At 42.9% G+C, this 14446-nt stretch overlaps 2 protein-coding genes across 9 annotated transcripts; one reads left to right on the top strand and one right to left on the bottom strand.

Annotated features, from left to right (window-relative positions):
- Nucleotides 1-6: 6 nt before the first annotated feature.
- bcas2 (BCAS2 pre-mRNA processing factor) lies at nt 7-6058 on the top strand. Its single transcript, XM_061767213.1, has 7 exons — nt 7-213; nt 615-707; nt 794-864; nt 4671-4832; nt 4920-4970; nt 5053-5133; nt 5228-6058. The coding sequence occupies exons 1-7, from the start codon at nt 121-123 to the stop codon at nt 5352-5354; spliced, it is 678 nt and encodes a 225-aa protein (XP_061623197.1). The 5' UTR covers nt 7-120; the 3' UTR covers nt 5355-6058.
- A 2488-nt stretch (nt 6059-8546) lies between these two features.
- otud3 (OTU deubiquitinase 3) lies at nt 8547-14216 on the bottom strand. Of its 8 annotated transcripts, none has more exons than XM_061767191.1 (6): nt 14082-14216; nt 12424-12643; nt 11467-11615; nt 10912-11024; nt 10706-10828; nt 8547-9278 (listed from the first exon to the last, which is right to left on the bottom strand). In XM_061767191.1, exons 2-6 carry the CDS (start codon nt 12627-12629, stop codon nt 9120-9122), a joined length of 750 nt encoding a protein of 249 aa, XP_061623175.1. In that variant the 5' UTR covers nt 12630-12643; nt 14082-14216; the 3' UTR covers nt 8547-9119. The 8 variants fall into 8 exon arrangements, with proteins under 8 accessions (XP_061623175.1, XP_061623158.1, XP_061623137.1 ...); XM_061767174.1 differs by lacking the exon at nt 14082-14216 and adding an exon at nt 13280-13406; XM_061767153.1 differs by lacking the exon at nt 14082-14216 and adding an exon at nt 13280-13401 and having other exon boundaries at nt 12424-12610.
- Between the last annotated feature and the right edge of the window lie 230 nt (nt 14217-14446).

The following is a 14446-nucleotide window of genomic DNA, read 5'->3' as shown; positions in this document are numbered from 1 at the left end:
AGTTTGCATTATTGAATCGAAGAAGAAGATGACCGGAACCGGAAGTACACACACAGAAGAAAGCGTCTCGGTTCAGCAAGAAATTCTGATCGTTCATTGAGCAATTTTGCCTAGATTAATATGTCTGGAACTGCCTCGGTTGCGGGTGAAGTGTTTGTTGATGCCTTACCTTATTTTGACCAAGGTTACGATGCTACCGGTGTCAGAGAAGCTGTGAGTAAAGTGTTGTTAGCTGGAGAGCAATTATGCTAAAGTTGGGCATGTGCTAAATTAGCAATGACTGGATTAATTTGCAGTACTAGTTTCTATCATGCCAAGCTGTTCAGTATGATCCTATCGGTCGTTATATTTTAATTGACATTGAGAAGGAGGATTAGACCGCGACGGGTGCTTTGGCTTTAACAAAATTTCCTAGACCCCCGCGCCCCCCGTATTGTTTATAATAGAATAAATCAAATGCAGTTTAAAAGATAATAAACTGCATACTATGTGAAAGCTTTTAAGCAGTGCACATCAAACTACAGAAGCCACCCAAAAAAATCCGAAAGTAATCAATAAAATCGATTAATTTCCTAGCCCTATTTTAATTCAAAACGTGATCTTGTGTTTCTCAGGCTGCAGCATTAGTTGAGGAGGAGACCAGAAGATACAGACCAACCAAGAACTACCTGAGCTACCTGCCTACGCCTGATTTTTCTACTTTTGAGGTGACAAACACTCCAGGTCCCGAAAATTCCCTTTAGACCTCCTGCAGCGGTGACAACTAAAAACCTTGCCTCTCGTCATTGTCCAGACTGAAATTATGAAGAATGAATTCGATCGCCTGGCATCTCGGCAACCCATGGAGCTCCTCAGCATGAAGAGGTAAGATTTGCACTGTTGTAATGCCAGCAAATTACCACAGATGCTAGCACCAACCAAACATGAGAGGTGTCCTGGCTGATCTGATACATTGGCTGCAAACATTTTTGGTTTTTTCCCCTTTTGAACCTATCCTTAGCTATTTGCTGCAGTGACCCAATAAAAAAACAACCGCTGACTTATTTTGAGTCCTAAATCTGTTTGTGAAACCCTGCTTAACCTAGTCTAAATTCGCTGGTTGAGTTTAGAATGTAAAATAAATATAAAAGTCACTTTAATTCAAAATTTGGCAAGAGGATAGTTTTGGTGATGACTCGGCCTGTCACGGTAACAATTCATTTTCAGACAATATATTGTCCCTAAAACTTATCATGATAAATGATGTTGTTTTTGAATGCCTCTAAAATCCTGAAAAATAAGGCCTGCCCTTTATATTTTTTATACATTTATTTTTTGTTTGCTTTTAAATCAGTATTGTTGTTGTTATAATTTCTTGTTTCTCGATTAAATTGTTTTCATTTACTCTGTGATATTGATCCCCTGGTCCTGACATAAAGAATAAAGCGCTGCAAGACCAGCCTGGTTTACATGGAGCCTTCTATTCTGATTAGAATTGGTTCAGAACCCCAAACCGAATGAAAATCCATCCATCCATTTTCTTTACCGCTTATCCTCACTAGGGTCGCGGGCTGCTGGAGCCTATCCCAGCTATCTTCGGGCAGGAGGCGGGGTACACCCTGAACCGGTCGCCGGCCAATCGCAGCCGAATGAAAATGCGCCTTATAAACAAACACCTTAATCCGAATAAGCAGGCTGAATCCGAATGGAATTTCATTCGACTTGACAGGGGTGGAATATTCCTTTTGCCAAAGGAATGAAAAAGCTATGTCTGCGCATGCTTCGTCTCGACGTAAATGTGCAGTGACGTCATGGTCTACGCACGGCTTAAATATGGCAGGTCCCGACGGAGCTCTATTGCCACGGCGATCTTGTTTTTAAATACTTATAAATTGTTCTTATCAAGTGGTCTTTAAATAAACGTATAAAAACAATCCCAACTACTGTGCTGAATAGACGACGGACCTCCATCTTGATAAATGACGTGACCTACACCGGTGGTCCCCAACCACCGGTCCGTCAGGCATTTGTTACCGGGCCGCAGAGAAAGAGTGACCAATTTATATAATTTCTGTTGTATTGCAATTCGCGTGTCAATGTGTATTATATTGTAAAAAATCGACCGGATCTTCTCCGCCGCAACAGCTGTGCGTCTCAATTGATACGTCGAGACTGCACTGAACGCTTCTGTTTCTGGCTAACGGCTGCAGAGCTCAAAGAACAAAATCATTTCATAAACTAATTCAGTTCATTACGTTTACTGAAAAGATTTGTCCTTTTGAACGAAACGGTATATAGATATCGGGAGTCCTACTTAAAATACGGGTTTATCGGAACAGTTAACTCTCACGCACCAAATCCGCTCTGATACAGATACAGTTGTAGGTTGCTGCGCGACACAGGCAGAACTACTTGTTACCGAGTTAAAAGTTTACTCTCATTGAAGAGCTACGGAACTGCAGTCTAGTCTGGCTGCCTACAACAACTCCGACTCCTCCATCGCGCCCACAGCGGACGCGCCACAAACGGCGAAGGAGGAAGCGAAGCAAGCGTGTGTGTGTGTGTGTGTGTATGTATGTATATATACATATATATATATATATATGTATATATATATATATATATATATATGTATGTGTGTGTGTGTGTGTATGTATGTAAATATATATATTAGACATTACACCGATTTTATCGGGCTGATCGGTATCGGCCGATATTTAGCATTTTATGCTGATCGGCTTTAGTGTCATAATTCACCGAGCCGATCAATGACGTCATTGATCGGCTCCGCAAAAACATTTTACTCCGTGTCGCCATCATGCACAGTATATTTGAATCCAAAAGCTAGTTTATTTTTCATCCTTGTCGCATCCTGACGTAGTATTGGAAATAGCTGGCGGCGGATTAAGTTATAAGAAAAAAAAAATGACGTTCTGTAGCATACACACACATAACACATGTAGCAGAACTGTGAGGCAGACGCTCTAACCAGTCGTCCAACGTGCCACAGCCGGTCCGTGAGAAAAATGCCTACTCTAAACCGGTCCGCGGTGCAAAGAAGGTTGGGGAACGCGTGTCACACGGCTGTTCTGATTAGTGCACGTGTATACACACGATCGGAATAGATCAGGTCCCATACGGCATAAACAGCTGAGCAGAGATCTTCAGTCGGAATGATTTCCATCAGAATGACGACAAAAGCTTCCATGTCAACCCCGCTACTGTGTGGTTGGTCCGCTAAAGACGGGCCCTTCACCTGTCACTCAAATATACGTTGACGTTCGCTGTAGGCAATCAACTATTGACTGAATAACGTGCCCCCCTGAGGTTATGCTTAACAGTTAACATCCCCGTTTGTGTTAATTGGGGATTAATACACACAACAACTCGGAGCGAAGCCGTTTGAAAAAGTCTAGTTACAAGTGTGAATATGTAAATCGGCATTAGTGGGAGTGGTGCAAACAAGCAACAAAAAAAGGTAACTTGAGAGCTTTGCATTGTGGTTCAGCTTTTTCCTCTATCATAGTCGACAGTCCCATACAGCGAAGGCTCCACTAACTTAGTCATGAAAAAGTCCCCTTATATGTTTGAAGTAAAATGTCACCCCCAGACCCAACAGGCAGAATCCACCCGTTTCCGACTGAGAAACATGACGCAAATGATCCTCATTTATCTCGACCGCCCCAGCCAAAACTGAAGGTCACAGCTTGGTCAGGAACAATGTCCTGAAATAACAGATGAGAGCCTAAAGCACGGTACACGCAGGATTTTTGACATCTCAACTGACTTTTTAAATGTGAGAGACCCCACAAATGACAAGGAAGAAAATGCCACGTGTGTGCTTACTGCCCTCAAATTGTGTGGTGTACTCAAGACGACTAACACGGCACACCACACACACACACACACACACACACACAACCATATCTCGTCCGAAAATCGCGAGTCACCTCCCGTGAATGTGATCTGTTATAGTACTAAGCTTGACCTGAGACTGCGGTGCCACGGGGCAACCAGACTGCTGGAATATACAAGACAAAAGAGTTGTAGAAGAAGAAATGGGAGATGCTAACCTTACTGTTAGCGTGTCTGGGAACAGCAAATGTAAACGTCGCGCACTCTGGATGAGGAACTGGATGAGTCCTGCCTCTGCGACTTTGAGATTTTCAGGATCTGTAATCTGCAGTAATGTGGTCGCTGTAACGTGAGCCAAAAGGCGATGCTCTCAATTTAGTCCAATCCAGTCCAATGTATGTTCCCACCTTCATAAGCAGTGGGCTAAAGAAGAAGATCGCAGTACGGGTGGCTCAAAGGAGTTCTGGGTATGTCCAACTGAGAGGAGACTGGAGACCCAGAGGCAGATCTACCGTGGGAGGAAAAAGTATGGGAACCTTTCTGCATGCAGTGGTCATCAAGAACAAACAAAGTTAAAACTGAATTGTGTGGTATTAGTTTAAATCAAGAAATCAAGACCCCTGATCAGACCACATTTTATGACCGCTTGATACAGACATTTCCAAGGGTTCACATACGTTTTCCTCCCACTGTACAACATATGCTGTCTGATACTAGCACCCAGTGGAACTCGATGAGGTGTGTGGAGACACGACAGAGCGGATGGACTGCCATACTTTTTAGACCGCTGTCCTTTGACTTGAAGTTCATCATATAATGTCCTCTTTCCTGTGGAGGTATGAGCTGCCGGCACCGTCTGCAGGTCAGAAGAACGATATCACAGCTTGGCAGGAGTGCGTGAATAACTCTATGGCCCAGCTAGAGCACCAGGCGGTTCGCATCGAGAACCTGGAGCTCATGTCGCAATATGGAACCAATGCGTGGAAGGTCTACAACGAGTATGTGAAGGACTCCTCTTCTTCCTGTTGAACAATCACATTTGGAAACGCCACTAACCAGGACTTTAATCATTCTTTCTCCTCCAGTAACCTAGCCTTCATGATCGAGATGGCTCAAAAGGAACTTCAGAAATTCAGGTGAACAGTCACCTGCAAAGGTTCTCTGTAGTGAAATGTCATGTACATGTTTATGCGTTTATTTGACTTCTGTCACACACAGGAAACAAATTCAGGATTTGAATTGGCAACGTAAAAATGACCAATTAGCCGGAGGAGCCAAACTTCGAGAGCTGGAGTCAAAGTACGTAGCGTGGCGAGCCGCCTGCATTTCATTGACGATCCTCTGTTTGCATTCGAGGTATGTAACGATTTGCCGCACCTCGCCCTTTTAACAGCTGGGTGTCGCTGGTCAGCAAGAACTACGAGATCGAGCGGGCCATCGTGCATCTAGAAAACGAAATCGGTCAGCTCAAACAGCAGCAGGGGGATGAGAACAAGGAGAACATCAGGCAGGATTTTTGACTTCATCCCGGAATTACCTACAAACTTATTCCTTTGTCAGACACGGACCCCCCCTTTTTTTTTTTTAATATAAACACAATGACAAAAGCGAGGCAAACTGGAGGAAAGCCAACATTTGGAAAGGTGAGTCTTTGAGAGCAGACCAAGGAGGGAAGTTAACGTTCTATTTCAAGCTTTGAATCGATATGAATGAAGAAGGTCAACCTGATTGATTGTTTCCGGTCACATTGCCTTTTACCAGCAGCTCTCGTCATCAGCTTCTTTTTTATGGGATTTTAATAAAGTCAATGTTTATTTCCTAAATTGGACTATTTTTATTACGACCATTACCAAACCCGTTGGCAGTCTGTGGTTTTACTGCTTACGTAAAACAACAAACAAGCACTACAATTATAATATCCATCTTTCGTGTTTTAAAAATGCAGAAGACAAGTCTAGCGAATCGTAGAAAAGTGGAAGTTGTCCAATTAAATGCATTCATTTCAATTTTTTATCCAAAATGTTTGTATTTTCAGCTGCAAAAAGAATTACCAAATTTGGGCATATCGCACAGGACAACATGCAACAAGTAGCGGTGTTATACCTGAATATGACAATGGAATGTAAAGTTCACAAAACGTGTAAGGACATCATGGTGCACACATGACAGGTCTCATGAACCCACTTTTATGGAAGTCAAAGAAAACCTCATTTATTGTTCACAAGTAGCCTTTGAAAACATGTCATCTTTTAAAAAAATAAAATAATGCATTCCACAGCACAAAGAACTGAGGTGTAGGGGCCAAATTCCAATTCACAAACAAGGCCTTTAAAAAAAAAAAAAAGTTTTCAGTTGAATGTAGATGTTTACATACACTACAGATAGAAATATACTGTATTGTAATTGATTGAGCGGTACCTGTATTGACAATTCCTGGGCAGATCTGTAAAGGCGTGTGCGAGCAAGGCAGCCTACAAGCGCGGCTCAGCGACGCCAGTTCTGTCAGAAGGAACGAGCCCAAATTCCTGGCGCTGGTTGGTGATGATCACGGTGAATACGTTGCTCGTTGAACAGAGAAATTAGTCAGCAAGCAAATCCATTGCACCAGTTCTGCAGACCCTGAGTGAGATGAATTGGAATCATTGCATCTCCCTTTACCACGCTCCAGCACGTGCAATACTTTGTGAAGACTTTGAGCTTGTGAGGTCAGCAGTGGGAAGTTTCTGAATCCGTTACGTGCAGATGTGCAGTTTGTCATAGCGAGCATGCATACCAGGACTTTCGGATCCACTCGGTTCTATCACCGGCTGGTCGGCTTATCTAAACCTCAATCTGTAAAAGGGAGTGTGCGTACTGTTAAGAGGCTCTGTTCTACATACATCAGCTACTCGCGTCTTCCATCCAGTATGTGTGTGGGAATGCTTTATGGTACCTTCAGAATGATGTTATTCTGTTACCTGCCTTTTACCTCAGCAGAAAGAACACGTTCTCCAAGCAGTCCAGAACCCGACCGACTATTGAATATATCGAAGAGACGCATCAGTACCTTTAATCATGAAATGTATGCAATCTTCTGACTTTGACGAAGTAATGAAAAATGGTCTAAAAAAAAAATCCCATTATTCTGTCATTTTGCAAATATAAATCATTTTGCTAATCCTAATTGACCTAAAACCGGAAACGCTTAGTCTGGTTTTATGTCCGACACAGAAAAAAAAAGTATGTCTCTTTATATATTGTATGTAAACATCTTGTTTCAACTGTAGGTTTGTAGTATTCAAAGCAATGAGAAGGAACATGACAACTGTCTCTCTCTCTCTCTCTCTATATATATATATATAAGTATGAAAAATGGGTCACCAACTTTTTGGAAAGTGAGTGCTACATATCGGATACTGGTTATTAAGGGCTACCAGTTTGATACACACTTAATTGACAAATTTGCATGAAGTCATTACTAATTAATGATATTCATGTACACTACTAGTCAAAAGGGTTCCCAACCCCTGGCTTAGATAAAAGACAAATGTTTTTCTCCAATGGCAAAGGCAATGTGGTCATAGTCGACCGTAGCGTATCCCACCAGACACCCTCTTAACGTCTTACTGGACAAAGTTGTTCAACACAGCGATCATGGTCCAATAAATAAAACATTCGGAACTGTTTCCATGCAAAATGCAAAGGCATAGAATTTGATGTCTTTGGAAATTAAAACAAAACATCTTTTTATGAATTTTGCCATGCAGCTCATTAAGAGCACAGCAAGTTGTGCAAAAAGTACAATAAAAGTAAACAGTTCAGAGGTCAATTTAAGTTCACCTGTGAAGGTTATTTACTCTGCATTTGAGATTCCTCGAAATTTCACCCCAGATCCCCATGTCCTTTTTGAGAGTAGTGTGGAAGACTGGTTAGAGCGTCTGCCTCCCAGTTCTGAGGACCGGGGTTCAAATCCCGGCCCCGCCTGTGTGGAGTTTGCATGTTTTCCCCGTGCCTGCGTGGCTTTTCTCCGGGCACTTCGGTTTCCTCCCACATCCCAAAAATATGCATGAATTGGAGACTCTAAATTGCCCGTAGGCATGACTGTGAGTGCGAATGGTTGGTTGTTCGTATGTGCCCTGCGATTGGCTGGCAACCGGTTCAGGGTGTACCCCGCCTCCTGCCCGATGACAGCTGGGATAGGCTCCGGCACGCCCGCGACCCGCGTGAGGAGAAGCGGCTCAGAAAATGGATGTTATATATTTTATCACACTTTTGGATTTCTGCAAAAAAAAATAATAATAATAAAATCCTGGCGAAATATACCATTTGGGTCAAAATGGAATCATGCCACACCAACGTCAGTCTACATTATTGTCCATGAATCAGAAAGTAGCTTGCAAATCAAACTTTTTTTTTTTCCACATTTGTTCGGAGAAAATATTTTCTCTTTTGGCCATTTTGAGTGAGGGTCCAAGCATTCCTTTGAAATGAGAATTGGCCTGCTAATAATCGATACGGAGCTTTTTACTTTTGTTTGAGGATTTTTTTCTCTATTTGACATTTGGGTCATGACGGAACTTTACAACGCCATCATTAACCATAAGTCATGGTTAACTAACATTCAAACAATTGAATAACAAACACCATTTCTTTTCTCTCTTGTTAACTGTCCTTGGCAAAGGTCGGCACGCTACGCCTAAGAATGCCATTGCAGTATATTATTGGGCAATCAGGTCTTTTTTCCTTTATTTTTTTTAGAATGTGGCATCCACTTTGCAATGCTTAGTTGTGTTGCTATGAACTTTGATACAAAAATAATGCTGAAAATAAGACTAGATAAATGAATATTGTATGACAAATTCTAGATTATATGGAATATATAATTTGCTGTTGGAGTACACGTCCTTTTAAAAGAGGTGCCTAACAGTTGTCCGGCTCTTGCCTTTCTTCCTTTCGTCTGACGGAACAAACAAAGATATGCACATCTGAAAAACAGTGAATTCAGCCTGTGGCAAATTCTACCAAAAACATTCTTCATGAAATCATCATTGTGTGTTACCCGTCACCACGCGCACACAAATCCTAACAAAAAATGTATTGAATTTGACGCAGACACAAAAACACTCCAAATTGAGGTCTGTCCAGCTGCGTCTTTTCCAAGCTCCCCGAAAAACCGGTTTGCAGGCACTCTTAACGTTTGTCGGAGAGTCACCCACTGGGACTGTGTCAAATCTGACTGTGCAAATTCTTGTGGGGAAGCATCATCCACCTGCAGTTAGTTTTTTTTTGTTGTCCATGTATCATTCTCATATACTGAGCGTGTTCAGAGCTGGTATTAAAGTGACCGCCTCTGGATGATTCCGGTTCTGGTCGCCTCTGTTGTTGAGGACTTTGAGTCGATTGCGTTCCTCTTGACGCTTTTTCTTGTCTTGTCTTTTGTCCTCTTTTCTCTGCTTGTTTGACACCTGAGAATGACAGACAGACAGACGGACTCGGTTTCAACGATTCAAAGTGGCAAATGGGCGGCATCGCCTCAAGCGACGGGCTGGAGCGGGCCAATGTCAAATAAATAAATGTCACTTTAAAAACAATTGTATATCAACAGTGTTTTGTGGATATCGCACTTAACTGAAAGGACAAAAAATTATATGGTAAATGTTGCTCAGGCTCACTGGGAACAGGTGGGTGCCATGATTGCGTCCCTGAATTGCTCAGTCATTCACAAGCAAAGACGGGGCGAGGTTCACCTCTTTGTGAACAAGTGTGGGAGAAAATAGTCCAACAGTTTAAGGACAATGTTCCTCAACGTACAATTGCAAAGAATTTAGGGATTTCATCGTCTACGGTCCATAATATCATCAAAAGCTTCAGAGAATCTGGAGAAATCACTGCATGTCAGCGGCAAGGTCGAAAACCGACATTGAATGCCCGTGACCTTCGATCCCTCAGGCGGCACTGCATCAAAAACCGACATCAATGTGTAAAGGATACACTTCAGAAAACCAATGTCAGTAAATGCAGTTCGGCGCTCCATCCGTAAGTGCAACTTGAAACTCTACTATGCAAAGCAAAAGCCATTTATCAACAACACCCAGAAACGCCGCCGGCTTCTCTGGGCCCGAGCTCATCGAAGATGGACTGACGCAAAGTGGAAAAGTGTTCTGTGGTCCGAAGAGTGCATATTTCAAATTGTTTTTGGAAATTGTGGCCGTCGTGTCTTCCCGGGCAAAGAGGAAAAGAACCATCCGGACTGTTATGGACGCAAAGTTCAAAAGCCAGCATCTGTGATGGTATGGGGCTGCGTTAGTGCCAATGGCATGGGTAACTTACACATCTGTGAAGGTACCATTAATGCTGACAGGTACATACAGGTTTTGGAGAAACATATGCTGCCATCCAAGCGACGTCTTTTTCACGGACGCCCCTGCTTATTTCAGCAAGACGATGCCAAACCACATTCTGAACGTGTTACAACAGCGTGGCTTCGTAGTAAAAGTGTGCGGGTACTAGACTGGCCTGCCTGCAGTCCAGACCTGTCTCCCATTGAAAATGTAGGGCGCATTATGAAGGGTAAAATACGACAACGGAGACCCCAGACTGTTGAACGGCTGAAGCTGTACATCGAGTAAGAATGGGAAAGAATTCCACCGACAACACAGTGGTAAACACGACCCTGTCCCAGCTTTTTTTGGAACGTGCTGCAGCCATACAATTCAAAATTAATGATTATTTGCGAAAAACAATGAAGTTTTTCAAATCTGAACCTTAAATATCTTGTCTTTGTAGTGTATTCAATGAAATATAGGTTGAACATGATCTGCAAATCATTGTATTCTGTTTTTCATTTATGTTCAACACAACGTACAGTTCATTCCCGGCATCCAATATTTACCTGAATGCGTAGCTGACCACGGCTCTCTGAGTTGTCGCCGATGCGCCTCACGCTGTCGTAATGATCCCCGTAGCGGTACGCAATGTGTAGTTCTCTGCACATCTGCTTCTCAGTACCGTTTATCTGACAGGCGAAACACAAAGCGGTCAACCGAAAGACTTTCGGTTGCATGCGGTTGTTCCAAAAAAAAAAAGTCATGGGCTCACCTCCCAAAGTGGTGTGTTCAGCTGATGGATGACCACTTTCACCTGCTGACTGCGGGCAAAAGCCACGATTGCGTCATTGCCTGCAAATGTTCCAGGCTGTGCCAGGTTGGATACTACGCGTAAAAGGAATAAAGGCATACACATTTTGTCTTTTCATGTCATGCAGGGTTTCCCAACGTTTGGGTTGCGGCCGGGTCAAATTTTGATCGGGTCACCCACTGTCGAGTGTAAATATACCGTGAGCTATTTTACGGATTATCGAGCACGCGCACGACGACTTGTCAAAGGGGCTTTTTGCTTCATTTCTGTTGGAATCAATTATTTTCTTTTGTGTTCTTTGTTATGGCAACATGCGCTCCATTTCAGTCATTCGGGACTCGGAGAGGAACAAAATGTCGAACTTGCCTCACAGTCAAATTCTCAGCTCGTCCTGTTTGGAGTTTGCGTGTTGCCCTCGTGCTTGAGTGAGTTTTCTCGCAAGTACTCCAAGTTTGGGAAACCCTGACTTAAAGAAAAAATAATTCAACAGTGTGAACAACGGGGTCATTTTCTTACAGTGCTCCGTGAAGGGAATATCGTCCTCTACAAAGGGTTCGAAGTCTTGTCGGTGGGACATCATATACTGGACGGTCTCCTGACGTAGCTCCAGGTGAGATCGGGAGTGACCCTCTAACTGGTCTCCGAGAGCTCTGAACAAGCAGTTCCTGCAGGTAACAAAATACAAACCGCCATGACACATGGACCCATGTGACAGTAGAACCTTGACAGACGAGCAATTCAATTCTCATCACACTTCAACTTTCACAATTGGGCTAAACAAAATGAAGCAGTTTCTTTCGGTTCAGGTCACTAGGGAAGCCCTTCGGAGGTATGTGTGTCTTCTTTTTAAATCTTGGTTTTATATCTAGATTTTTGTTACATCATCATAGAAGAACAGCATAGTTACCTAGCTAGTGACTTTGATTTCCAAGACAAAAAGAAGACACACTTACCTTTGCGGGGCTCCACCAGTTACCTGCAATGGAAGAAATTGCATCATTTTGTATTGCCAAATGCACAAGTGAATGATTATTGCAATATAACTTGGTGAAATCGATCACATTACAACGTGAAAGGTCATCACGTTAAAACAAACTGTCACCTTACAACATATGTACAGAACTTTTTGGGGAGAGGGGGGGTGGCAGCAGTACGCTTCCGTACTATAACCCTTTAAGCAACGGATTTTTGAACACAAACAGCGCAGCAAACAGATAGACAGACAACAAAACAATACTTACTGGCATATATTCTTTATCCTCTGTGAAAAACGACTATACTACTGCAGCTTAGTGGGCAGTTGTGACCGCTTCTTCAAGTATATCTTGGGAACGCCTATGTTATACTGCCCCCCGGTGGCCACGGCACGCACACCAAAAGGTGCCACACAATGAATCCGTAGAACCATGACGCACAGACTTGTTAATTTCGCTACGTTCTACGCTATTGCTGTATGTTTTTTTTGTGACTTACCCATCACCGGGGACTTCTCTCAGCTTCAGCCCCATTGCCTGCAGCTGAGTGGAGAAAGTGAGAAACTCCGCGTCTTCCTCGCCATCCTGAGGAGGATTCTTACGGGCCTTGGCGAGGGCCCTGCGCGCTGACCTCTCGTCCCTCTTTCGTTCCAGTTCACTCTTCTTGTTGCCCCGCGAAGGCTTGGCTGTGTGTTTCAGTGACATGTTCAGTTACAGACCTGCAAAACCAGTCACAGGACTACAGAAATCAAGGTGGGGCAACAAGCAACGGAAACAAACCGAGGCTGAGGCGAACCTCATTTCAATGGCATGAATCTATAGCGAACAAATTGCAGTTTGCGTCTGATTAGTCTACAGACCTTAACGTGCACACAACAAGTGATATACGAAAAGGAAATCAAACAAAACGAAACTTCTTAAAACATGCCAAACATCGACAGGCACCACAGCAACAGTCAAAGTGATTTCAAATGAAAAATAAATCCACTGAGCTAGATTTATCAAAGTCAATACATGTGTTTGCTTCCATTTTTTTTTTGTTACGAATTCAAATAAATAGAAGCGGCATTTGTTGAAAGACCTCATTGTAATAACCTCAATTATCATACTTATCAACAAGCTGAACAATGAATTGAGTAGCACTGACATTTTGTCGAAATACTACGAACGCCACAAGGCTTGATAATGAAAGAAAACTGTTCATGTTGGGTAAAATCGTGCATTCAGTCGCATCAACTTTCACAGCTATGCTAGCGTACGACGGCTACAGATTACGTAACTAATCATATTAAGGAAAATCTACTTCGAAAGATAAATAAATGGAGGATTGGACACGGTTCATAATACTTACTTACTTTGACGAGATTTAATGGTAAAAAAAAAATAAAAAAAAAAACAGCGTTTGCGTTCCTGAGAGTAAGCTTTGGATTGTCTTGTTACGTCACAGCAAATGTTTTTTTTTTGCTTCCGCATACGTCACCCGGAAGTAGAGCAACACTCGAGTCAAATTCAACAAAAACTTCCTTTTTTCAAATTTAATATAATTTCATTGCATGTAAGGAAAGTAAACAGGCTTATATTTACATGAAAAAAATATTCGAAAGAAAAGGAGCAGAGGAAAGAATACCTCTTATATTTTCTGCCCCTTTTTACAGAAGAAACATTTACATTTCACTTTGAAATTTTCCTTTAGTCTCTCTATTTAAACAAATCACCAAAGTCTTCTAAATGATTTTAACCTGTTCTGCTGAACGCTGTCTTAATTAACCATTTCACATTTTTTTTCAATCCCCCTTCATTGAATGAGCTTTTTAAATCTATTCATTAAGCTTGACTCGTTTGTTTCTATGTTTATGTTATTCCACAACTTCACACCTTTTCATTGACATTACATTTTTCATTGTTCATTTGGTGGTATCGAGTAGTATATCGAGGCCTAGGGCAGCGCGACCTTTTGACACAGCAGCCCACCTTCTGCTGTTCTCAGCTCTTAGCGAATCTACTCGTCACCTTCTCCTCCTGATGACTCCGCGCGGTCGGAGAATACGATGCGGAGGAGGCGTGGGCTGAGAAGCGATCGACCGAATGTTGACCGAGACAAATTCGCAGTGAGACAAGAGCGTAGAAACCGCATCGGCGGAAGCGTGCGCTACATACCTGCGCCGCGCGTTGCTGAGCGTTCTCGAGGAGCATCTCGGCCAAGCGGCTGTCACAGCCTCGAAGGCCACCCGTGCGTGCGTTGCAATCAGCGTCGGCTTCCCGAGCGGAACAGAAGAGCGGGCGGCCGAGTGTGGGCGACCCGTCGTCATATTTCTCCATGTACATGTACATGCTGTGTGTGTGTGTGTGTGCGTGAGTGTAAAAATAACTGCTTGGCCGCTTGACAGGGTTTGATATCCACGTACGTGGCTACATAGCACGTACGAGCTCATTTTACAGGCCTGCCAAGTGAGTAAACTCAAGAAAGAGTGCACAGATTGGACCGCTGATGTGTGAGAACAAATGACTTGGAATTTGTTTCT

Source organism: Phyllopteryx taeniolatus, chromosome 1 (assembly GCF_024500385.1).
Source record: "Phyllopteryx taeniolatus isolate TA_2022b chromosome 1, UOR_Ptae_1.2, whole genome shotgun sequence".
NCBI lineage: Eukaryota > Metazoa > Chordata > Actinopteri > Syngnathiformes > Syngnathidae > Phyllopteryx > Phyllopteryx taeniolatus.
The sequence above is the reverse complement of the archived record's forward strand: the minus strand, read 5'-3'. Positions and strand labels throughout refer to the sequence as shown.